Raw genomic sequence first — 25,200 nt, 5'->3', positions numbered from 1 at the left:
GATCCTAACACAGTGCAGGAATGGAAGAAAGAATGAGATCCTAACACAGTGCAGGAATGGAAGAAAGAATGAGATCCTAACACAGTGCAGGAATGGAAGAAAGAATGAGATCCTAACACAGTGCAGGAATGGAAGAAAGAATGAGATCCTAACACAGTGCAGGAATGGAAGAAAGAATGAGATCCTAACACAGTGCTGGAATGGAAGAAAGAATGAGATCCTAACACAGTGCAGGAATGGAAGAAAGAATGAGATCCTAACACAGTGCGGGAATGGAAGAAAGAATGAGATCCTAACACAGTGCAGGAATGGAAGAAAGAATGAGATCCTAACACAGTGCAGGAATGGAAGAAAGAATGAGATCCTAACACAGTGCAGGAATGGAAGAAAGAATGAGATCCTAACACAGTGCAGGAATGGAAGAAAGAATGAGATCCTAACACAGTGCAGGAATGGAAGAAAGAATGAGATCCTAACACAGTGCAGGAATGGAAGAAAGAATGAGATCCTAACACAGTGCTAACACAGTGAACAGTGCAGGAATGGAAGAAAGAATGAGATCCTAACACAGTGCAGGAATGGAAGAAAGAATGAGATCCTAACACAGTGCAGGAATGGAAGAAAGAATGAGATCCTAACACAGTGCAGGAATGGAAGAAAGAATGAGATCCTAACACAGTGCAGGAATGGAAGAAAGAATGAGATCCTAACACAGTGCAGGAATGGAAGAAAGAATGAGATCCTAACACAGTGCAGGAATGGAAGAAAGAATGAGATCCTGACACAGTGCAGGAATGGAAGAAAGAATGAGATCCTAACACAGTGTGGGAATGGAAGAAAGAATGAGATCCTAACACAGTGCAGGAATGGAAGAAAGAATGAGATCCTAACACAGTTGGAATGGAAGAAAGAATTTCATTAATCAATAGGAAGCATAGGAAGCAAATGCATAACAAAATTGACAGTAACCTAAGTCAGTTCATTCATTCCATATTAACAGTTTACTTAAAAAAATATATTGTTTTTTTCATTTTAAAGACTGATCTCTTTGCTATTGGACAGCGTCGCCAGGTTTGTATATAGTATCAGGGGTGTAGCTAGGAATAGGCTTTTTACAGAGGGAAAAATCTAATGCCCGTCTAAAATAAACCCTGAATAGTCTGTTCATGTTACGAAAGTGAGAATCCTCTTATTAAGCCTGGAGGCTATTAATGAAAACTGCAAAGCAATATAAGCAGCTCACCTTTTTTACCCACCTTGTGTGATGTTTGAAATTTCATTTTCCAGCAAAAAAAGCAACCTAAAATTAAACTACTCACTGTCAGAATATGTGATGTTAAAAGAACAAAACTAGAACTCATAAATATTAATAAGTAGATGGGTTTATATCTTCACTGAGAGGCGTGCGCTTGCTTCACTACTAAACGCAGTGCTGAGACTAGGGACACTGGTGCTGCCACTGCTGGGACTGGTACTGACACTGCTAAGACTGGTGCTGGTACTGTTAATACTGGTGCTGACACTGCTGGGACTGGTAAGACTGGTGCTGACACTGCTGGACTGGTAAGGCTGGTGTTGACACTGTTGGACTGGTGAGACTGGTGCTGGTACTGGTAAGACTGGTGCTGACACTGCTGGGACTGGAAAGACACTGCTAGGACCAATGCAGATCCTACAGAGTTTAAGGTTTCCTGAGTTCTCAGACGAATTTGCATGTATCACAATGTTGCTGGCTTACTCACATGAAATCCCCCTTTTCTCCACTTCACTTCTTGATCACTCTTGAGGGGCTCAGTGATGTTTTGCCAGGATCTGCAATGCATTATTCCTGTTGTGAAGCAATACTTGGCACAGTCACTGCTGAGTTTCTGGCAAAGGCTGGAGTAATCACAGGCAGGACTGTTGGGTCCAAGCCTGATTGACTGCTTGTTTAATCACACCGTGGAAGATATTTCTGCTGTGATGTAACTCTTTGTTTAATGGGGTGTCCTGAGCCCCATTTACTGATAATAGAGGAGCTGAAGACCTGTTTGAGAAATGGCAGAGCTCTTATAAAAGTTTACCACAGTCATTTCCATTTTTCCCATGGTTATACTATATATTTACCACACATTTTAATATGCTTTACCATACATCGCTGGGCTTTATAATTCTTACCTATACTTTACCATGCTTTCACTGTGCTTTATTGCACTTTACAAGGCTTCTACTATGGGGATACATCAACGTGGATAAGCTTATATGTGTACAACAGTTACGTGTAAATAGACTTTGAATAAATAACCTTACACTGTGCCCATCCTAGTGTAAAAACACCACAGGAGACTTGCGTATCTTTGACAATGGTTAAACTTAAGAAAAATGGTAGCCGTTTAAACATTAAACCACGAAGACCCCGAACGTATCATACAAAACACCCTGAAAAGAGGGGGACAACGGAAGCTACAAGAATAGTACCACAGTGGCCATTTTTGACATGCTAATGGTATATGAACTGATACACAGTGCCAGCTGCAGGATGATGGTACCACACTGCTACCAGGACGTGTGCCAGCTCCCAATCTCTGTGTTGTCCTTGCTGGTAGAGTTGTGGCCTGCTAATGGTTCTGCTAGAGTTGTTTCACCACGCTGTTATCATAATGGTAACACAACAGTATCTCTTGAAATCTTCGATAAAATTGTGCTGTAAACAAAACTAAACAGACTGGTTCAATCATTAAACACTGGTATTAATTACATCTCTCTGCACTGTTGCTAAGGACTTGATGTGATACTTGTAATGGTTTACAGAACAGTGTATGTATTGTAGTGTAGCAAAACTTTGGTCCACTCCCTTTAAACGGACTGTAAAAATAAAAATACACATGCTCTTCGTTGCTTGGTATGTAATGTATTTCTTGTTTCAAATATTGACAACAACATAACAAATATGTAGTTGGCTTTTATCTGTTAATCTTCCCTCCTCTGACTGCTTTGAAATGGATGTGACCCGAGAGCTGGCTTGCTGCTTACTTCACTGTTGGTCAAGTGACGGTGCCCAAGTGTGAAGGGCAGTGGGAGTAATGCTACCAGGATCTGGCTGGTTAGAATCCTGGTAGTGCAGAGTTGCAGATCTAGGATCACGGGCAGTGGAGGAAAATTGGCTGGGTTAGTTTTCCCCACCCCTAGTGGTCAGGTCACTTACTCATTCAGGGTTCAGTATCTTGGTAACTTTCCCATCGCCTGGGTCTGGAGGGTGAAAAGAGGTAATTGGCTTGACAGCAAAAACAATGATTGCCAGTATGTTGGGTTACAGTGGGGAGGAGGCTTCATATGCAGGATAAAACAAGGTAAATAACTTATTTATATAAAAATAAAAACACAGCCAAAAACACAAAAGGGTTTCATCAAGTCCTTTTATTTGAGATATCTCGCTCCTCAGTCCAAAACAGTGGGCTCCAACCCACCATTTTATTCCATTTTATTAAAATATTTACACAATTTAAAAAACACATGTTATTTAAGTTGGAAACACTTTGTCTTCACTGGGGTAGTTACAATAAAGTCCCATGCAAAATAAATAAACGTCCCTGTTGTGGTTCCATGCCACCTTATCCCCCCGGACAGCCTCAGGTGGGCCCTCCCTCCTCAGTCAGTATCACGTGACCTGCTGGATCTCCCACTTCTGACTGGCCAGCTCGGAGCGACACTGGTTAATCGTCACAAGACCCGATTGGCTGTCCAGACACAGCCCGCTGACTTGGTGCTGGATAGACGGACCTTTCAACTTCCATTTCTAGAAAAAAAAAAAAAAAATTTGAACAGTCGATCCATTAATAAGCATCTATCCACTACAGTAAAATGTAGTGATACCTTAAAACTGCTACTAGCATCTTTAAAAACCTCGAGGGGGGGGGGGTTGAGAGCTCTTTCCAAGCCAAAGGGGTGATTTAAAAATCCGAATGTTTAAAAAGAGCACCAGGATGTGACCTGCAACACTCTAAAAAATACACTTTGTAAATTTGAATTTCCTATGAAGGTTTTTTCATTCAGTCCACTAGGTGGAAGTTTGCAGGTGGGCAGGATAATGATGGGCAAATTGCACTCTTGGGGGTGGGGGGGGGGGGGGGGGGGGGTGGGGGGGGGGGGGGGGGGAGGGGCTCTTCCAAGCCAAAGGGGTGATTTAAAAATCCGAATGTTTAAAAAGAGCACCGGGGAACGTTTCGGTGTTTTTTTCGCCCCAACTAATTTTTTGAAGGCCCTTTTACAAATTTTTTTTTCCCTTCCGAAAATGATATCAAAATTGAATGTAAACAACTCTGCAGCCGTACCAAGTTGCTCTTTAAGGAATACACTGTACCTGTAAAACTTTGAGGTTTACTCATTACAGATACATTAAGCCCAAAAATTGTTGCCAACAAGGTAATTCTTTTAAAATGCATAATTTCAACTAGAACAAATAATTGTGACATATATTATTTTCCCTATTTGTTTCTGACAAACAGGTAGAAATCATTTTGTAATTTTAAAGCAAATGGTAATTATTTATTTTTCTACAGTGCTGCAGCTGCTTAGCAACGCTGTGTAATTTGGAACAGTTTGATGGCCATTCTGTCGTCAGATATGAAAGAATGCAAGAAAGATTCTAAAATTATACCTGGTAAAATTTTTTTTAAAAAGACACAATCTGTATTTGTACGAGTCTGTGATTCTTCTAGCCTGTGACTGCTAGTCTGTGATTGTGTAAGTCTGTCATTGTGCTAGCCTGATTGTGTGAGCTGTGACTGTGCTAGTCTGTGACTGCTATCCTGTGATTGTGCTAGGCTGTGACTGTGCTAGTCTGTGATTAGCACAGTCACAGATTAGCACATTCACAGCTCGCATTCACAGACTAGCACAGTCTGTGACTACTATCCTGTGACTGTGCTAGTCTGTGACTGTTCTAGTCTGTGACTGTGCTAGCCTGTGACTGTGCTAGTCTGTGATTGTGCTAGTCTGTGACTCTGCTAGTCTGACTGTGCCAGTCTGCGACTGTGCTAGTTTGACTGCTATCCTGTGACTGTGCTAGTCTGTGACTGTGCTAGTTTGTGACTGCTATCCTGTGATTGTGCTAGTCTGTGATTGTGTGAGCTGTGATTGTGCTAGTCTGTGACTGTGTTATCCTGTGATTGTACTAGACTGTGACTGTGCTAGTCTGTGACTGTGCTAGTTTGTGACTGCTATCCTGTGATTGTGCTAGCCTGTGACTGTGCTAGTCTGTGACTGTGCTAGTCTGTGATTGTGCTAGTCTGTGACTGTGCTAGTCTGACTGTGCCAGTCTGCGACTGTGTTAGTTTGACTGCTATCCTGTAATTGTGCAAGACTGTGACTGTGCTAGTCTGTGACTGCTATCCTGTGATTGTGCTAGTCTGTGATTGTGTGAGCTGTGATTGTGCTAGTTTGTGACTGCTATCCTGTGACTGTGCTAGTCTGTGACTGCTATCCTGTGATTGTGCTAGTCTGTGATTGTCCTAGTCTGTGACTGCTATCCTGTGATTGTGCTAGATTGTTACTGTGCTAGTCTGTGACTGTGCTAGTCTGTGACTGTACTAGTTTGTGACTGCTATCCTGTGATTGTGCTAGACTGTGACTGTACTAGTTTGTGACTGCTATCCTGTAATTGTGCTAGTCTATGACTGTGCTAGTCTGTGACTGTGCTAGTCTGTGACTGCTATCCTGTGATTGTGCTAGACTGTGACTGTGCTAGTCTGTGATTGTGCTAGACTGTGACTGTGCTAGTCTGTGATTGTGCTAGACTGTGACTGTGCTAGTCTGTGATTGTGCTAGAGTGTAACTGTGCTAGTCTGTGATTGTGCTAGACTGTGACTGTGCTAGTCTGTGATTGTGCTAGACTGTGACTGTGCTAGTCTGTGATTGTGCTAGACTGTGACTGTGCTAGTCTGTGATTGTGCTAGAGTGTAACTGTGCTAGTCTGTGATTGTATTAGTCTGTGACTACTAGTCTGTGATTGTGCTAGACTATGACTATGCTAGTCTGTGAGTGTGCTAGTTTGTGACTGCTATCCTGTGATTGTGCTAGACTGTGACTATACTAGTCTGTGACTGTGCTGGTCTGTGACTCTGTTATCCTGTGATTGTGCTAGTCTGTGACTGTACTAGTCTGTGACTGCTATCCTGTGATTGTGCTAGATTGTTACTGTGCTAGTCTGTGACTGTGCTAGTCTGTGACTACTAGTCTGTGATTGTGCTAGACTGTGACTATGCTAGTCTGTGACTGCTAGTCTGTGACTGTGTTATCCTGTGATTGTGCTAGTCTGTGACTGTGCTAGTCTGTGATTGTCCTAGTCCGTGACTGCTATCCTGTGATTGTGCTAGATTGTAACTGTGGTAGTCTGTGATTGTATTAGTCTGTGACTACTAGTCTGTGATTGTGCTAGTCTGTGACTGTACTAGTCTGTGACTGTACTAGTCTGTGATTGTGCTAGACTGTGACTGTGCGAGCTGTGATTGTGCTAGTCTGTGACTACTAGTCTGTGATTGTGCTAGCCTGTGACTGTGCTAGTCTGTGATTGTCCTAGTCTGTGACTGCTATCCTGTGATTGTGCTAGATTGTAACTGTGCCAGTCTGTGATTGTATTAGTCTGTGACTACTAGTCTGTGATTGTGCTAGACTGTGACTATGCTAGTCTGTGATTGTGCTAGTCTGTGACTGTGCTAGTCTGTGATTGTCCTAGTCTGTGACTGCTATCCTGTGATTGTGCTAGATTGTAACTGTGCCAGTCTGTGATTGTATTAGTCTGTGACTACTAGTCTGTGATTGTGCTAGACTGTGACTATGCTAGTCTGTGATTGTGCTAGTCTGTGACTACTAGTCTGTGACTGTGCTAGTCTGTGATTGTGCTAGTCTGTGACTGTGCTAGTCTGTGACTGTGCTAGTCTGTGACTGTGCTAGATTGTTACTGTGCTAGTTTGTGATTGTGCTAGACTGTGACTGCTATCCTGTGATTGTGCTAGATTGTTACTGTGCTAATCTGTGACTGTTCTAGACTGTGACTATGCTAGTGTGTGATTGTGCTAGCCTGTGACTGAGCTAGTCTGTGATTGTGCTAGTCTGTGACTGTGCTGTCCTGTGACAGTGCTAATGCATGCTATTATTAGGTAAGCGTGAAGCTCCTCCATTTAGTGTTAGTGTTAGTCACCACACTGCAGGCTCTCTTTTCTAGTCTAAACACAATGGCAGTGCTCAGTCACATTTCTCACTCAGGAGGAGGCAGTGTGGATCAGTAATACTTCCTCAGTTCAATTTACATAATACTCCCGGACAGATTTACCCAGATCTTGGTATCTTGTTTTGTGAAAAGAATACAAAGAACAGCGATTCAAGTGCGATGCGCTATTTACAAATAACGAGGAAACGTTTACAGTAAAGGCACTTCATCTTTAAAATAAACAGCAATTAATACAAATCTTAAGAAACTGCTTGTATCTGACGATGGCCAAATGCAATCTGTAATGTCTCCAGGAGACATTATGTATGATGAAGCTGGTGTAAAATCAAGGCAGTGATTGTGTTCACCGTGACCGATAGAAAAAGACAGAAAGACAAACACAGTCTTAGCATAAAGGTCCCATTTTTGGGAAAAACGTATAAAGATATTGATGGTGCAAGGTTTCCAATTTCCTAAATAGGATTAGTGTGTGCTTCAGTACTGGCTGTCCTGAAGAATGGCTGCCTCCAGCTCTTCTACAGATGGTTCTGGTTATGAAAATGCTAAGTGTGATAAATCATTTCCTTATTTTTTTTCTCTAAAAAATGTTGTCAATTCTAATGGTTTTTACTGCAGTTTTCTCCCCAGTTTGGAATCACCAATTGTGTTATTATTGATCATCGCTGCAACCCCCTGGCGACTTGGGAAATGGAGGCTGAAACACGCGTCATCTGAAACGTGTTCCTGCCAAGTCATCATTTTTTGTGCTGCAGATCCACAGCGAAGCCACCAGACCTTTAGTACTGGAGGACCACACTGATCTGACTGGCTCCACTGCCTACCCAGGCGGCGCTCGGCCAATTGTGCACCACCCCCTAGGAACCCCCGGTCACGGTCGGCAATGACATAGCCTGGATTCAAACCTGCGATCTCCAGGCTATAGGACACATCCTGCACTCCATGCAGAGCGCCTTTACTGGATGCGCCACTTGGGAGGCCCAATAAATAAATGTATTAAATGGGGCCAATAAAGTTGAAGATGAATTCCAATCAAATAAAAGCGACCATGCTGGGAAGGTATGTTTTCAATCAGTGGCTGGAACAGGGAGATAAATATAACCCTAGTGATGACAGACAGAAAATCTCATTGTCCTTTGTCTGGAGAAAAAATGTGAGTTTCCAATGCCAAACATCTGCTTAAAACATTAGACCACTGCCTCCTTCCCAGTCCCTCAGCTCTAACCACTAGAGCACACTGCATCCTTCAGCTCTAACCACCAGCACACTGCATCCCACAGCTCTAACCACTAGAACACACTGCTTCCCACAGCTCTAACCACTAGAACACACTGCTTCCCACAGCTCTAACCACTAGAACACACTGCTTCCCACAGCTCTAACCACTAGAACACACTGCTTCCCACAGCTCTAACCACTAGAACACACTGCTTCCCACAGCTCTAACCACTAGAACACACTGCTTCCCACAGCTCTAACCACTAGAACACACTGCTTCCCTCAGCTCTAAACATTAGAACACACTGCTTCCCTCAGCTCTAAACATTAGAACACACTGCTTCCCTCAGCTCTAACCACCAGAGCACACTGCTTCCCTCAGCTCTAACCACTACAGCACACTGCTTCCCTCAGCTCTATCCACTAGAAGACACTGCTTCCCTCAGCTCTAACCACTAGAAGACACTGCTTCCCTCAGCTCTAACCACAAGAGCATTCCCTCAGCTCTTACCACTAGAATACACTGCTTCCCTCAGCTTTTCTGCTCACACACAGCACTTGAGCAGGCTAGAAGCCGTTCCTCACTGCACAATGTGTATCTTGTTATTCTGTGCTGGCAAGCTCTACAGGGCCTGGCACAGTGGACAGCAATAGTACATGATTGGTAATAAAACTCACAGCCAGAGTGTTCAATCACACAATAATAAATAAAGCCCACCTGCAAACCCTGTGCTCTGGGAGAAATGTACTTTATACAATCAATTTAGGAGATTATTTTAACAAGTAATGACATCATACACGTGACATGCTTACTAGATTTTTTCCAAAATCCAAAATGTGATTCACCCCATTGCATCTCAGTTATTAACAATGTGTCAATTCATTTGAATACTAAACTAAAAAGTCATACTACAATAGATATTTTCATTGTACAGTACTGTAGATTACAGTTAACTCAATTAACTCATAAACAAAACAGCATTACTAGGACTGGTCAGCTCCATAGCAGATGCTTGACTCGTCTGCACATCAGAAACCATCTTTCAGGATTGGCAAAAATCTTAGAAAGCAAATAAAGACGGCAGGTGTGGTTTGAAGTGAGTGGTGACTGATATGTGGAAGACCGCGGCTGCAGAGGACCGTGGTAGTGCCCTTAAATGCAGTCTGGAATATGCAATGATAAGAGTAACAGCGCAGGTAACTATAGGTAGGCGGGGTGAGGATGCTGTGGTGACTACCTGTCTGTTGTCCTTGGCGTTGCAGAGCTCCAGCGTGACCTTTGACCCCGCAGAGTAGGCAGAGATGGTGAGGCAGCTGTCCTGCTGGCGGATCTGCGGCCCGGAGAGGACCCACTCCTGCAGAGAGATGGAGTTCACTGGTGACATCATCTCCACAGGGATCAATACACCCGGGGATAAACACCAGCAACACACTCTCTCAGTCTCTCTGGATTTTTGTAAGGGCTTCGGTGTTATAGGTGTTATAGTGCTGTCATACAAGCATTTCCCTGTGTGCAATACAGCATAACTTAAAGAAGACTTCAAGCCTTTCCTGTATAACCCAGTAGAACTACAGCAACCAAACTTTAAGTGTAGACTGTTTCGAGTTCCCGATCTGTTATTTAAGCAATGGAACACTGCTCTGCTAATGGACTGTGTGGAAGTAAGAGGCAACATCAACTACCAATGTAATGGCTAATAATCAGGGTTTTATTGGGATTATAAACTGGTAAACTTTGCCTTTATTGATAGTCATTCGATCTGTATGTGGTGTTGCCCTGCAATGGAGCTTCCTGACTGGCTGGTGAGAGTTTTGAGGTTTCTAATGTGAAATGATCTGTGTGAACTGTACCAAGACAAAACGGAACGGAACAAAAACTCTCTCGATCGTCGATATATTCAAAGAGCGATTCGTGTAATGTCCCCTTCTTGTGATACTGTTTTTGCAATAGTATGTGTTTTTCAAAAGTCTGTGTTATAGTTCTTAGAAAATTAATTCAGGAGCGGCGGCTCCAGTTAATGTAGGCTTGGTCAAGTGTCCATGTAGGCTTGGTCAAGTGTCTTAATGTAGGCTTGGTCAAGTGTCAATGTAGGCTTGGTCAAGTGTCCATGTAGGCTTGGTCAAGTGTCTTAATGTAGGCTTGGTCAAGTGTCAATGTAGGCTTGGTCAAGTGTCCATGTAGGCTTGGTCAAGTGTCTTAATGTAGGCTTGGTCAAGTGTCAATGTAGGCTTGGTCAAGTGTCAATGTAGGCTTGGCCATGTGTCTTAATGTTAGAAGGAAGCCTGTATTGTCAGGAATATAAATGGCAGCTCACTAAATGGCATTGGCATGCACCATAAAAAGGTAAGGGGACACATTTGATGCTCACTCTAACAGAGGAATACAATACTGTTGTACTGGGCGACTCCCTCCCCTGCTGGTTTTAATGGACACACCCAATACACTTTTTAAAACTTTTTGCACTGCTTTCTGGTTTCATGCACAATGCCTAAATCTTAATTAAATAATGAAACAGTGATATATGGGTGCCCACATAACCACATCGTTCAGTTTAATTCACTGACATGTGAACAGAGCCCACCTGTGACAGGAGCAGGCTGCCCAGGGTCACCTTGCACTCCCCTACACTGACTACGAAGTCCCCCAGTTTATCCTGGCCCAGCGACTCCAGACACCTCCCATTCTGCAGGACCGCACTGGGGCTGGCTTCCTTCGCTGGGATCCTGCATGAGACAGAAACCAGGGGGAGTGAAGCTAACTGAAGAGCAGAGTGGAGACAGGGCTGCTACCACACCTTGAGTGGCACCTGACCAGGGAAACTGGACTAGACAGAGCGCAATCAACTTGCACACAATGAGCAAATGAGGGTTAGGAACACACATCATTCCATAATAAACCGTCTTTAAGAAAACTAAATTGTATTTCTCTTTTCAGAATGCGCTGGTGCTAATGACACTGGGTGTAGTTATTATCCAATTGGTGCACAGTAGTTGGGACAGAGATTGTAAGCGAGAACCCAGCTGCGTATTGCAGTGCAGGCCGGCCCAGGCTGGCTCACTCACTGGAGCTCTGGGTAGACGTTCTCCAGGTACCACAGGAAGGAGTTGCAGTTCAGCTTCCTGCGGAGCTCCACTCGCTCAGCAATGCTGCAGAGACAAGCAGGAGGTTAGAGACCACCACCAGCTGGCTTATCGACTCTCTGGTTCATGTCTGTGGCCAGCTAGAACTGGATGGAATTAAATGAGACAGACAGAGTATGTATTCATACCAACTATAAAACACACATTGTTCATTTAAAGAGCCACTTGAATGCTGTGCTTTTGGTTCTTGTATCATAATACAAATGATGCATACTTCTATTACAATACAATATGTCATGTAAAGAAAGTATTGTTACATCCCTATTCACCCCTACTGTGTGTGTGTGTGTGTGAGTGTGTGTGTGTATGTGTGAGTGAGTGAGTGAGTGTGTGAATGTGTGTGTGTGCGTGAAAAGGGGGGTTACAGGACTGTGTGTGTGTGTGTGTGTGTGTGCAAGGAGGGGGGTTACAGGACTGTGTGTGTGTGTGTGTGTGTGTGTGATTGTGTGTAGTGTGTGTGTGTGTGTGTGTGTGTGTGTGTGTGTGTGTGTGTGTGTGTGTGTGTCTGTTTGTGTGTGTATTTGAGTGAAAGTATGTGTCAGTGTGCGTGTCAGTGTGTGTCATTATGCGTGTGTGTGTCAGTGTGGGTATGTGTGTGTGTTTAGTGTGTGTGTGTCAGTGTGGGTATGTGTGTCAGTGTGTTCAGTGTGTGTGTGTCAGTGTGGGTATGTGTGTCAGTGTGTGTGTGTCAGTGTGGGTATGTGTGTCAGTGTGTGTCAGTATGTGTGTGTGTGTGTTCAGTGTGTGTGTGTCAATGTGTGTGTGTGCGACTGACCTGCCGAATGACTTCCCATAAGCAGCTGGCCGGGCTGCGTAATAATACTGCTTGAAATCGTCCATCCAGACCTCTGCAGCACGCCTGGTATTCCTAATGACAGACAGACAGACTTAGGAGATAATGAGAAACACTCCAAACATCGTGAGTAGAACATGATGGTATCTGAATGAACAATGGAACACATACAAATGACACCAGTAGGGAGGCTGCCAGCTGATGGAATACTGGGAATGTATACCCCAAGGGAAGCGAGGTGACTCTGGGAAACTGACTTGGCACTGGGGTTGTCTCTCCTCCTGAACTATGCTGAAGAAGCTGTTTTCACAGCTCCCTGCTGCAGGGGCACTAAGGCTAGTTTAACAGGGATCTCTGAGGTTGAGCTGGGGCTCGTATAGAGGCGGAGTCTCACTTGATGTAGGTGAGGGCGTTCCCCTCGGGGAAGTCATAAGGGTGCCGCTTCCGGAACACATGACCCACTCGACTGCAGGGGAGGATCTCCAGACTCCCCCCACACATCCACACACGGAACGACAGCTCTGAGAGAGGGGAGGGAGAGAGAAGGGGGAGAGGGGAGGGCAGCCAACTATCACTCTGTTTCAAATATCATGAAATAACCATCATACCACAAATAATGAAATCACTCCTAAACTGTTACCACATGTTCCCATTTACAATGACATTTACAATGAAGCATTTGTTTCAGTGTTTTTTTTGTGACCAAACCTTTTTCCACATACAAAAGCAGCCTAGTTACAAAAAGAGATCAGACTTATCAATATGCAATAAAGAAATAACCGGGATAACTTGGACCGCCACATTTAAAATGTGCTCACAAGTTTTTATTGGTGTTTAATGCTGTTTTTTAAGTGCCAAATGCCAAGATATGTTCATAAAACATGAAGAATAATATTAACCCTAATGATGACACTACTATCTGTGGCTGCACCCTCGATTTAACAACTTTATTCAAACTTGTCTGGATTCGCTTCATGAATTCTGCATGAGTGTACTAGGGCTGCTATCTCAAGACGGAGGAAGCTGCAAGGGTTAAAAACAATTCCATAAACCTTACCTGTTTTGTACTTTAATTAGCAAAATAGGTCTCACGTGCAGTTTTGAAAGAAACACATGCTATCTCAAACTTGTACTTTCATTTTAAAAACTACTTTAGGTTAAATAAAGTTATCAGTTTATATGCCTTATTCGCAGGATAGCTGTTCTGCTCCATTTCCTGGGTCAGCAGTGTTTTCAGGGTCATTGTTAGTGGCTGAGTTTGATGTGTGATGCAGATAGTCAACGGGGTGTGGCCACCCAATTTAACACTGAACATCCTAATCAGCAGAATACAGACACTGCCTATGATGCCTGCCTGACATGGTACATGAGGAAAGATAAGGAGATATAAGCAAACACGCACAGTGAAGAGCGAGGAGAAACGTTTTTTCATACAATGTAGCGTACCCAAGTAGCTAAGCAAAACGCTTCAGACTGTTGTTGAACATTTTCCTGCAAACTGTAGCTAAAACGAGAGGTTTATCTCTTTTGTCGTCTTTTTTTCTGATTTTTGCGAGGCCCTGCTTCTTGAACATGGTGCCTGCCTGTGTGATCTGACTTTAACTCTCTGTTTTTTATTTATTTATTTATTTTATTTTATTTTTAAAGGGACAATACTCTGTAGGCTACTCAGAAACAACCAATTTAAACGCCTTGTTGTTGTTATTGAAGAATATTTATATACTGTCATTTTGAACAAGGGAAGAAAAACAGTTATTTGACTTGCTGATTTTGTTTGTGTGTGTATGTGTGTGTGTGTGTGTATATATATACACACACACACACACACACACACACACACACACACACACACACCTTTAGGCTGGACACGCACAGAGAAATAGGAACACTGTTTATTTCAAACCCCATCTGTTATCGCTACGTGGCCGGTGTGAAAGCCTGCATCGTACAGTATTAAAAACAAGAAAGTTACCTTGGTATGTAAGAATCTTTAAGTTGTGTACTCTAAAGTAACATTTCAAATTGCCAGCAGTAAAAAATGCCAAAATCATATCCTTAATTATTTTTTTGTCTTCCTCAGAAGATGGGAAGCAGAATAGCCAGAGCGATAAATAACCCAGTGAAGTCAAGCAACACCAGAGCCTGGCAGAGCAGGCAGGGGCAGGGGATTGTGCATCGCTGACTTCAAGGCAGAAATGCAGTTACTCAGTGCCAGCCAGACAGACCCTTTAGTCATTTTCTGCTAACTGAAATGGCTGCTAAACATCCATTTTATGAATAAAGAATTGTCTACTTCAAAGTGATTGCAGGTTTTAGGTAACAGCACTTACACTGGGCAAACTGTTAGAACATTAGAATGTATGCAAACGAGAGGTGGCCATTCGGCCCATCTTGCTCGTTTGGTTGTTATTGATCCCAGAATCTCATCAAGAAGCTTCTTGAAGGATCCGAGGGTGTCGACTTCAACACCATTTTCAGTAAAGCAGTTTAATAAATTGCTGAACTAATGCTATACTCTTTTTTATAAGACATTCTCTGCCCCTTCAGTAATAAGGCCACCCCCCTATTAAGGCCATTTTGTTGTTCCTTTGACTATCCCTAATAGAGAGGATATCTGTATTTAATTAGCTAGAACAGGACACAACTGTGAGGATGATGTCTCACCAAAGTTCTCCCCTCCCCAGATGTCCATCTGCGAATCATACTGCCCCAGGTGGCTGAACCAGCCCTTATCCATCACAAAGATCCCTCCTGCGATGACCGGCGTCCTGGGAGAGAAGAGAGAGGGGAGAGATTCTGTACTGAAAAAGCACATGGTCCCTATCAGTGATATGGCAGTAAAATTGAGATTCTTTTAATGCACAAAGGCCATTGAACATGACTGTGAGAATCATAGAATACAGCTGCAGAAGCAATATGAAAGCACGGTCTCAAAGCATGCGGTTTGTATCATTCATATGACCAGAAGTTAAAATAATGTGGTAGTGAAACTGTAACATAACTTTACTCAAAGTGCTGAACTAATGCTATATATACTTTAAAACTAGTGTCCACAAAATGACTGATCGTTACTGATAATCCCAGGGAACCACAGGATATTCAGAGATGTGATGTGAGCAGAGATTAAACAAGCCACTGCACATTAACACTTTTTAAACCAAACTTGAAACAGAACCTTAGATTACTGCTAGAAATGTTTAGTTTGGTAATGGTCATATGGAGGCTGAATCTCAAATGGCTTCTAAATTCTGGCTGGAGAAAATAAAAAAATTGGTCAAGAGAATCATTGAATACTGTAGTGTAGCAAATATGAACACACTATCTCAGCATGTGTGGTCTCTAACAAATAACACTACTCCAATATGACAGCTACATTGGGTCAAAGGTCAACATCAAGGTGATCCGACACTAAGCCTGGAGTCTTTATAGAACATTCCAAAATATGAAGTCAGTAACTCATATGTTCTCGGAGATGACTACACTGCCACAAAAGAGTTAATGAATCCTGCTTTAATCTCACTGGTTAAATTGTTAAAAGAGCGCTACCTGATTGGTTGTGTGGGGTCTGTCCTGGACATCTTCTGGTCTATTGGAATCTGCTCCCATTTAAAGTGTAGACTCCAGTCGAACCCTGAGAGAGAGAGAGAGAGAGAGAGAGAGAGAGAGAGAGAGAGAGAGAGATTTTGATTAAAATATAGTCATATACTGTATATATGATACAGATCAATATTTTTTATTTTACGCTTGTGAAACTTCAGTTTTTGCCTTTGCCATGGAAACTCTAGAATTCCGCACAATCCTCTGCCTGCCAGCTCGGTGCCCTTCTGAATGAAATCTAGCAGCTTGACTTATCTTTTCCTGTGTAAATATTTACAATAAATAAACAAGAACCAAATGGTTGATAACATTGATAACATTGCTAATGTTAAAAGCCTGTCAGTGATTGACATAAGACTCTCATTGCATAGCAGTTTGATCCATTCCTGGACGTACTACGAGTTTAATAAGACACACTTGAGCTTGTTAACCATATACCATGGCTAATCAAGCTTGCAGTAAAATGTAAAATGGGGGAAACTGCTGTGCAACAGGAGTCTGATTTCCATCCCTGCGGTGACATAAATCTCCTTCCACAGCTGTGAATACAAAATTTGAGCTTTCATGAAAAAGTAGATGACTGTGTCCTACATCCAACACATGCAAATTTTACACACAGAAAGATGCACAGATACCTCCACATACCCCCAGATTCTGATACTCTCATTAAGTTGTGTTAAAGAGGGGCCCCAGAGTGACGCATCCGGTAAAGGCACTCCGCATGTGCCCTATAGCCTGGACGTCGCCGTGTCGAGTCCAGGCTATTCCATTGCCGACCATGGATGACAATTGGCTGAGCGCCACCCGGGGGCACCAGTGACCCCTGTGGATTGGCCAGGCGCCTGCGGGTTTGCCTGTGAGCTGCTCAGAGCTGTGTTGTCCTCCGACGTTGTAGCTCTGAGGTGACTGCATGGTGAGTCTGCAGTGTGAAAAGAATCGGTCGGCTGATCGCACACGTTTCGGAGGACAGCGCGTGCTCCTCTTCGCCGCTCCTGAGTCAGCATGGGGGTGGTAACGGTCAGCTGGGCCTAAAAATAATTGGCTATTCTAAATTGTAAAACAATTGGAGACCACTAAATGAAAACAAAAAAAGAAAGAAGGTCGCTCTCCAGATACATGTATAAAATGTGACATACAGACAGATGGCAGGACAGGCAGACACACCACCCTCAGATTATGCTACACTCAATAACTTCTGCTAATGAATGTCCTTCGAAAGGGTGATGACAACAAGACGGGCAGCTGTCTAGATATAGGCATACTCTGCATCCCCGATGGGAACATTAGTCTTAATTACTTTAAAGAGAGCATCCTGGATGAAAAAAGTCAGACACACTGAGCTATTCTTATGCCAGTTGAACAGCCTCTAAGGCTGAACAGTTAGGAGTTTAACAATGAGATCTGTGTTTGCTTTCAGCAGGATGATCACACAATGGGAACCTTGCATCTCCTGCCAGTAATACAAACTCCTACAATGTTGGCACCAAACTGCAGAACAGAAAATAATAAACCCTTACTGGTGAAATCCACCGAGTCCATGTGAAATTGAGGATTCTTTCCTATATTCCCTTGACACCGGCCAGCTCCTAAAGGAGTGCCAAGTTCTTTCTTATTCTTTTTAGTATGAGCAACATTCTAACTGCCCCCCCTTTTCATATTTAGGTATTTTTTATATCTATTCCTTTAATGTGGTAGGAAGAGATTTCTGAGAACAATAGCATAGATCAGCATGATGAGTCTGCTTCCTGGTACAGTGCCTACAGTAAGTGCAGCTCAATTGATCCACAAGGAACTGAATATCTTCGCTCCAAGAAAAGGGGGGCTAGTAATCATGTCAGTTCTACTAAGACGAGCTACATCATTGACAGTAAAGGCCTGGTTAGCACTCCTTTAAAATAATTGCTGCTAACAAAATAATTCATAAATCTTAGCCATTTTGCACTTCCGTTAGCACATACCGCTCAAATGTGCAGTTTTAAAAGAAGCACATGTTACAGCACACGTGGATTTTTTCATTTTAAAACAGGATTTCCGGCACTCCTTTAAGTAAAGGAAGCTCTCAGTTTCTATGCCTTAGTCTCGGGTTGTCTGTTCGCAGTTGTTCTCCCTGGGTCACGTCACCAATACAGTGTCTTCTGGGTAAAATTATGTAACTGACAAAGCATGTCAGTCATTAGGGGAAGCACCTAATTGGGTATTGACATGAAAGCAGCCAGTGAAGGAGATGGGTCACTGTCCAGGTGAAATGACCAGGATGTACAAGAGAGTTAGAAAGCGCGGCTTCCAACCCTCGTTGAGAACCAGATGTCATGTTTTAAAATTAAATCCATGTTTCTAGAATACAAGCTTCTTCCAAAACTGCACACGGGAGGCCTATAAAATGAACAGATGTGCATGGCAGAGGCATTGTATTACCTACAGTTACTTTAACATTAACATAACTGTATATTGTGAAGAATCTGCTGAAAATGTTACAGATTTTTAAACTGATACAGCAGGCACTCCCAGAGATACTGCGCCGGTTTCTTCCCCAGATCACTGAATTGGGGTCTGTGAAATTAGACTTGAGCTAGGCTTGGCTGTGCACGTCTCTGTATATTCTCTTCTGACTCAAGCGAATAATGAGGTTGTAAAAGCAGTGATTAGTCATTAGGGCCAATGATTGTGCCACACCGCTGCTGGCATTCAGACGAGTTTCCAAAGAGCAGCCCGACCTGATCTCACTGGCTAAACACGAGGGCAAGTCTTTCCATGAGCCTTCACTGGGTTCCAGCTAATCACTTCACTAACACATCAAGACCTTCAGCTGCAATACAACCCTCAATCACACATCTTTAAAGAGACTATACCTAACAAAATCATTCTAGACATTTTGCTTGCCATGTACTTCCAATCTCTATTCTAGTCCTGCCTTTTCATGGTCATTTCACCTGGAAATTGAAATTGTCCCCACCCCTTCAGGTTAGAAACCAACCAGATGCTTGCCCTAATGACTGACATGCTTTGCAGCCAGTAAGAGGCATGAACCCCAAAACATTGCCAAGGTGAAATGACCCAGGAAATGAGAGTGTGACAGATTTCCTGGATGGGAAGGCAAGCAAAACAACAACTTTCTTTCACTTTCTTGTACCTAGTGTAGTACCAAATGCAATATTTCAAATGAAAACACACCTTTGGGATTCTACAGTCAGTAGAACTGGAGGAGAGCTGTGATTTAAGAAAGCATTTAGTAAGCTACAACAATTTTATGAATAACATACAGTTTTTACACTAGTGTTGGCTCCTTTACAGTTCTAATTTTCAGACACAATAAACAAGACGACACTGCAGCCTATCATTAGCACCCCTATATGGAACAATGGTTTACCTCCTCGGAGATCTGCGGATGCTGCCAGGTAAGCAAAGTTATCCAGACTGATGACATCAATGATGGGGCTCACCACACGGGTGTGATCCTGGGGGGAGAAGGAAGAGGGAGCTTTAAGCTACTCATAGGAGGCTGTGTGGTCCAGTGGTTAAAGAAACAGGCTTGTAACCAGCAAGTACCCGGTTCAAATCCCAGCTCGGCCACTGACTCACTGTGTGACCCTGAGCAAGTCACTTAACCTCCTTATGCTCCGTCTTTGGGGTGAGGCATTGTTATAAGTGACTTTACAGCTGATGCAAAGTTCACACACCCTGGTCTCGTATCTTCTAAAGCTCTTTGTGATAGTGGAAGGCGCTATATAAAAAAATTAAGATTATTATTATGCAGAAGGCTGTTACTCTGCTAGCCCATATCATACTGCCCCTGCACTTGTCTTATTGTTGTATGTGTTCTATACAGCTCTGCTTAAGTGATTTAACTGAACTTATCTGAAATGCCTCCTAAAAGATACATTTCTGAATTGATGTTTATAAAAATGACCACTAGGGGTGTGCAGCTATAATTTCTGTCCCAAACCTGAAACTGTTGCAACTGTGAGTTAGTAAATTGAAAATCTCTATATTAAGTTGCTGATTCATAGAGCTCCACATCCCTAGTGGTCATCCTGATAAACAGTGCACTCCAGACTGTGACAGACTCATACAGGCTCCGGGAAGGTGGGGGATGCAGTCCAGGGGGGTGGATGCAGGGGCTCCGCGTGCTGGGCTCACGTACCTCTTTGACTCTCTGCAGCATGGGCTGCAGCCACTCCCTGTTCACCTCACAGTGACTGTCCAGGAAGGTCAGGATAGAGGCTGTGGCTGATTCAGCACCCCGTACACGAGAGCGAATCAAACCTGCACAGAGGAGGGGAGCGGAAGAGAGGAGAGGGTGAGAACAGAGGGAGGGAGACAGAGATAAGAGAGAGGAGAGACAGAAGAGAATGTGAGAGAGGAAGGGAGTGTGATAAAGGGAGAGAAAACAGAGAAGAGAAAGGGAGACACACAGAGAGGTTGGAGGTGAAATCCCCCCCCCCCCCCCCAGCATCAATTTGCAACAGTGACACAGACACAGCTGCAGAGTGCGTCTGTAGATATACTGTGCAGAGTGCTGCTGAGAGTTCTGTACTACACAAGCTTTTCCACAAGGGGGCTTACTGACAGCTATGGCCTTATGTGGGTGAAAATCAGCTAGTTCCTCACACAGCATATACTATTCTATATCTTTCGTATAATGTATAGTTTAATATGATTAATAAAACCCTTTAGCTGATTTTAATGCAGCTTCATTTCCATCTGACACAAACTAGCTGACAACAAAATTTAAAACAGCTCTATCATAACAATGTCAGGGTCGAATATAAGCTAAGCACAATATAAATGTATTTACAGATATAAAGTGTGAAATAAGTATGAAAAGGAGCCATCATATATCCCCAGGATTGGGAAACGTTCATTGGATGAAGTGAAGTACAAGAAAGTGTTATGCATGTAGGGCCAGGGACCAGATTCAATAACGTCACAGGCCCCAGGCTACTCACCTTCCCTCTTGGCATTGCGCAGGCACCGCACCTTGGGGATCTGTGTCAGGAGCAGGCAGTCCTCCGCTGGGGGCACAGAGAGAAACAGTGAGGATGCACACACCCATACAGGCCCCATACAGGCCCTTGGCAACCACATTAATACAAAGAGGCTCTCATCTGACTCGAGTGCAACAGTCTGCATCTTTTCAATGTAAGAAACACCCCTGTTAAATGTGGTAACATTTTGGTGGAGATTGTCTTCAATCGTTATCTTCTGTTTTCAATTTATTTCTGATCAATCAATGTGTCAGGCTTAATCCCCACGGTAGACATGTTCAGAATCACAAATTCCAGAGGGGTCAGCCAGATTCCAGGGTCGTTCCTGCAGTGCTGTGCCTTAGCCTTGTTAGTAGCAAACAAATATACTTTTATTTAATAGGCTATCGGACAAGCAAACTACTGGTGTAACAGCAACAAGCAAACTACTGGTGTAATAGCATAGTAAAGAGGTTGAAATTGTCTTTGTGTTTTCCCCTTGTCCCTTTAATGCCAATGATGTGTACAGTCATTCCAGATGGTTCTTAGGTTCACATTATTTTGTACTGAGTCTGTGTTAAGGTGCTTTCAATGGAGTTCAGTTCTAGTAGCCTGCCATTGATATATGTAATATAAGCTAGATCAGATAAATAGTGATCTGACACTTAAGTTTAATTTTGTTTTGCTTGCAATAAACTGCTGTGCACTAGATGGCGCTGGTGCTTACACATATTAAGACTCTTTGGCTGATTTAGCCTGTGTTACACAAGTCTGTGGCAGGCAGCTAGAACAACAGCTCTTGAAGTCAGAGTCCAAGAACCTGAACACATACTTCTCAGAAAAATGAAACACACAGTAATTGAGTAATGCAACTAAGAACCTCTCAGGAGGGGGCAGGAAAATAATATGAAGAAAATATTTTCTAAAGCTATTGGTTGTGACTGAATCCCTGTTCCAATCAACATTAAGTCAGGCCAACATGTTTAATTAAACACCACTGTGACAGTGCAGTGTTCTTCATTGCTTGAATCAACCCAGTCGATAAGGAACCTCCCACCCCAGTGCTCCCAGTGCCTGTGAAGACGGATACGTACGATCGCTGCTGAAGTCGTCCACCAGAATGACCTCCTGGATGAGGCTGGGGGGGCTACGCAGCAGGACGCTGTGAGACGGGAGGGAGGGAGAGCAGAGAAATACAACAAACATGTCAGTAACATTGTGTACACCCCCGCCAGGTTGAAAACACAACACTAGAGCTCTCAGTATCATGAAAAGATCACCATGACGCTCTGCATGTACTTATCAGGCATCACAGGCATAACTGTTTTTGCACAATTATTTTACCCCTGTTATTCTCCCCAATGTAGAATGCCCAGTTAGGCTTTATCACCACACAGCTCAGGAGGACTGAAGGTCAGCGGGTGTCCTCCGATCCCATGACCAAGACAACTGCCTCTTTATACCCCAGAGATTGAGAGCGGGTGTAAACAAGGTCCCGGTCCCTGGAGGACCAAGGCCAGCCCTGCAGGTGTGTATGCTTGAGCTCACCAGGCACCTGGCCAGTAGGGTCCGCTGTAGCGCAAGAAGGAGAAACAGCTCCTGGTGATTTGGCATGTTTTAAGGAATGTTTCAAGCACTGTTTTTTTTTTTAATAGTGTTTATAAGCATTCTTATAGAATGCCTTGGGATCTTTGGAACTACTAACCCGTCTCTAAAACAGTTAAATCAGCTGCCATCTTGATTTAAATAGTACAATCTGGATAGGGACCTATATGGTACTTAAGGTTCTTTTTTTTTTGTTTGTATTAACTAATTACATGATTCAAACACAATTTTTTATTTCACAGAGAAAATAATATATGTGTGTATGTGTATATAGATATATATATATATATATATATATATATATATATATATATATATATATATATATATATATATATCACACACACACACACACACACACACACACACACACACACACAGGGTGATTAGAAAGTAAGTTTACCACATCAGTTGTAAGATGTGTTGATGTGGTAAACTTACTTTCAAATCTTCCTGTATATAAAGAAATACAGCTGATTCAAAAATAAAGAATCTTTTTTAACACTCATCCCAAACTGTGAGGCCGGGAGTCCACCCTTCAGTGCTGCAGTGGAGGCACATAAACTGCACTGGCTTGGAAACCACGATGTCAAGCCAATTGCAAACAATCGCCATTGATGGAAATGAGGGGAGAAAAAAGCATTTCATACCAGCACTAAAATTAGTTTAAATAAACCCCCCTCCCTTTTGTGCTACAGCTCTCCCTGCTCCACAGGATTCACTGAATCACACGGCTGCCTTGTTCCCTCAGCACACAGGACAGAGAATTCCTTTGAGTTTGTGAGGGGTGGAAGCCTGGCATTCTTCATAGTTACATGAGGAAAACAATGCCTCATTTCTGTCTGCAGTGTCCTGAGAAAGCAGGTCACCAGGACCATCGTCTGTCTTTCCACCTGTCTGTCACTCTTATATTTTTGTACTCAATCCAAAATGGTCTAAGTTTGTAAAAAAAACGCTCTTTCCATTCAGCTGACACGTGCATGTTACAGTTACTTGCACATCTACTCTGTTAATCTGCAGTGGATTAAGTGATAGAGGAGACAGGTGTGTGTTCATACATACGACACATTTCACATGTTCCCATGTATCTGTGAAGAATCATTGTTTAGCAGAACTTATTGAGAGACAGATAGGGTTCTGGGTTTCATTGGGGTGGCTGCCTGTCCATACCTCTGTCCATGTGTTGGGCTCACTTATATGTTTGCAAACAGTACATCTGGAAAACTGCTTATTGAAACTGTGATGAAACTTGAGGTTATACATTATAGCATTTTTTTTGTCTTAAAAGGTTTCTTCATAATATTGGAAAATATCTACTTCAATTACAGGCCTTATTTAGCAACAAGGGAAACAGAATAAAATAGGGTGTTAATGGTGTTGAGCAGAGCGTTAATGTGGAGAGTTAATGTCGGTGAAGGTTAGACAGTGGGTGTTTTGTGTCTGTTAGTGCTGGTCTGTGTTATTTGGTTGGAGTTAATGTCGGTGAAGGTGAGGTTAAGGTTTTGTGTCTGTTGTTGTAGATCAGTGTTAGTTGAGGAAGGAAAGTTTGTCCCGTGTTTCCTCGGAAGCGGCGGCTCATCTGGAACCACACGGTGTGTAAAAGTGATTGTATTGTTTTGTTCAACTGTTTGTTTTGGCCACTGTGCCTGTGCTTGTTTGTTCCTGTCTTTTGTGTTGTTTGATTATTATTTATTATTAAAATTGCGAAATAGCACTTGTTTCCGTGTCTCTCTTCCTGCCTGTAAGAACTCGGGCCGTGATGCTACCCTGTCACAGTGTGGCATGCATGTGTCAAAACATACTGCACATAATTCAAAACATACCCCACATAATTCAAAACATACCCCGACACACTCTGGTGTCATACTGCTACAGTTAACACAGCTGCAATAGGGGCGTGAGAATCCACTGACAGAGAGAGACTGGACACGACATGCCATGCAGGCGCGCAGGATTTATTCACAAACAATAATACAAACAAAACACAGTAAAAACACAGCTAACAAAAAACACACTCAACTGAACTACGTAGGGTTAGAATCCCCTAAAGGAATCCCTGTGTTGCAGTTGTAGTTATCCCGGCCTGCGCACAGTGATGATACCCCATACTTACTCTGGTTCACAACGCAGCCGTGAGGGTTCTCCACACATTCGTCTGTTTGCTGAGACACAGGATAGAGGACTGGCTTTCCAGCTCCTTTTAAAAGGAATGTGGCCAGGGTGGACTGATACTCAATCAATGCCTGGACACATTCCACACTTGTCTTAATTAGCTAGGGGATTCTAACCCAGCCCTGCCATATGTAGCACAAATTTACACTGCAATTAAAATACACCATTTCCATGTGCAGGGCTTCTGCTCCGTCACAAACTCACCTCTTGACAGTGCGCAGCAAGGTGGAGCGAGCCTCGTTGTGGAATGTGATGATGATGCTGGTTGCTGGGAGGTCAGGGTCAAAGGTCACCGCTGCACACCTAGAGGGAGAATGTGCAACCTGATTTAACTGGTCAGCAGAGGAACAGGATATTTCTGGCAGGATGTCAAAACAGTTTAATAAAGTATTCTATTATACTTTCTGTCCAGCTATAGTTCAAATGATTGTAACAAGTGATTGTAGCTAATAAAATAATTCCATAACACTTCAGCTGCATAGATCTCAAGCTATAGCAAACCCGCA

The 25,200-nt window shown here is 43.1% G+C and overlaps 1 protein-coding gene across 1 annotated transcript in view; it reads right to left on the bottom strand.

The window, feature by feature from the left end:
• Positions 1-3,385: 3,385 nt before the first annotated feature.
• The window catches only part of LOC121323856 (polypeptide N-acetylgalactosaminyltransferase 16-like), a 56,196-nt gene continuing 34,381 nt past the window's right edge, over positions 3,386-25,200 (bottom strand). The window contains exons 3-15 of the mRNA XM_041265143.1: positions 24,899-24,997; positions 22,012-22,079; positions 20,900-20,965; positions 20,095-20,216; positions 19,321-19,408; positions 15,903-15,987; positions 15,021-15,124; positions 12,751-12,877; positions 12,339-12,431; positions 11,486-11,569; positions 11,005-11,146; positions 9,661-9,777; positions 3,386-3,775 (exon numbers count right to left, since the gene is read on the bottom strand). Coding sequence (XP_041121077.1) covers positions 3,638-3,775; positions 9,661-9,777; positions 11,005-11,146; positions 11,486-11,569; positions 12,339-12,431; positions 12,751-12,877; positions 15,021-15,124; positions 15,903-15,987; positions 19,321-19,408; positions 20,095-20,216; positions 20,900-20,965; positions 22,012-22,079; positions 24,899-24,997 — 1,333 coding nt within the window. The 3' untranslated portion in view covers positions 3,386-3,637. The remainder of the gene's footprint in view (positions 3,776-9,660; positions 9,778-11,004; positions 11,147-11,485; positions 11,570-12,338; positions 12,432-12,750; positions 12,878-15,020; positions 15,125-15,902; positions 15,988-19,320; positions 19,409-20,094; positions 20,217-20,899; positions 20,966-22,011; positions 22,080-24,898; positions 24,998-25,200) is intronic.

The sequence above is a fragment of the Polyodon spathula genome, chromosome 12 (genome assembly GCF_017654505.1).
Source record: "Polyodon spathula isolate WHYD16114869_AA chromosome 12, ASM1765450v1, whole genome shotgun sequence".
Lineage (NCBI taxonomy): Eukaryota > Metazoa > Chordata > Actinopteri > Acipenseriformes > Polyodontidae > Polyodon > Polyodon spathula.
Note: the sequence above shows the minus strand (reverse complement) of the source record. Positions and strands in the feature narration are given on the sequence as shown.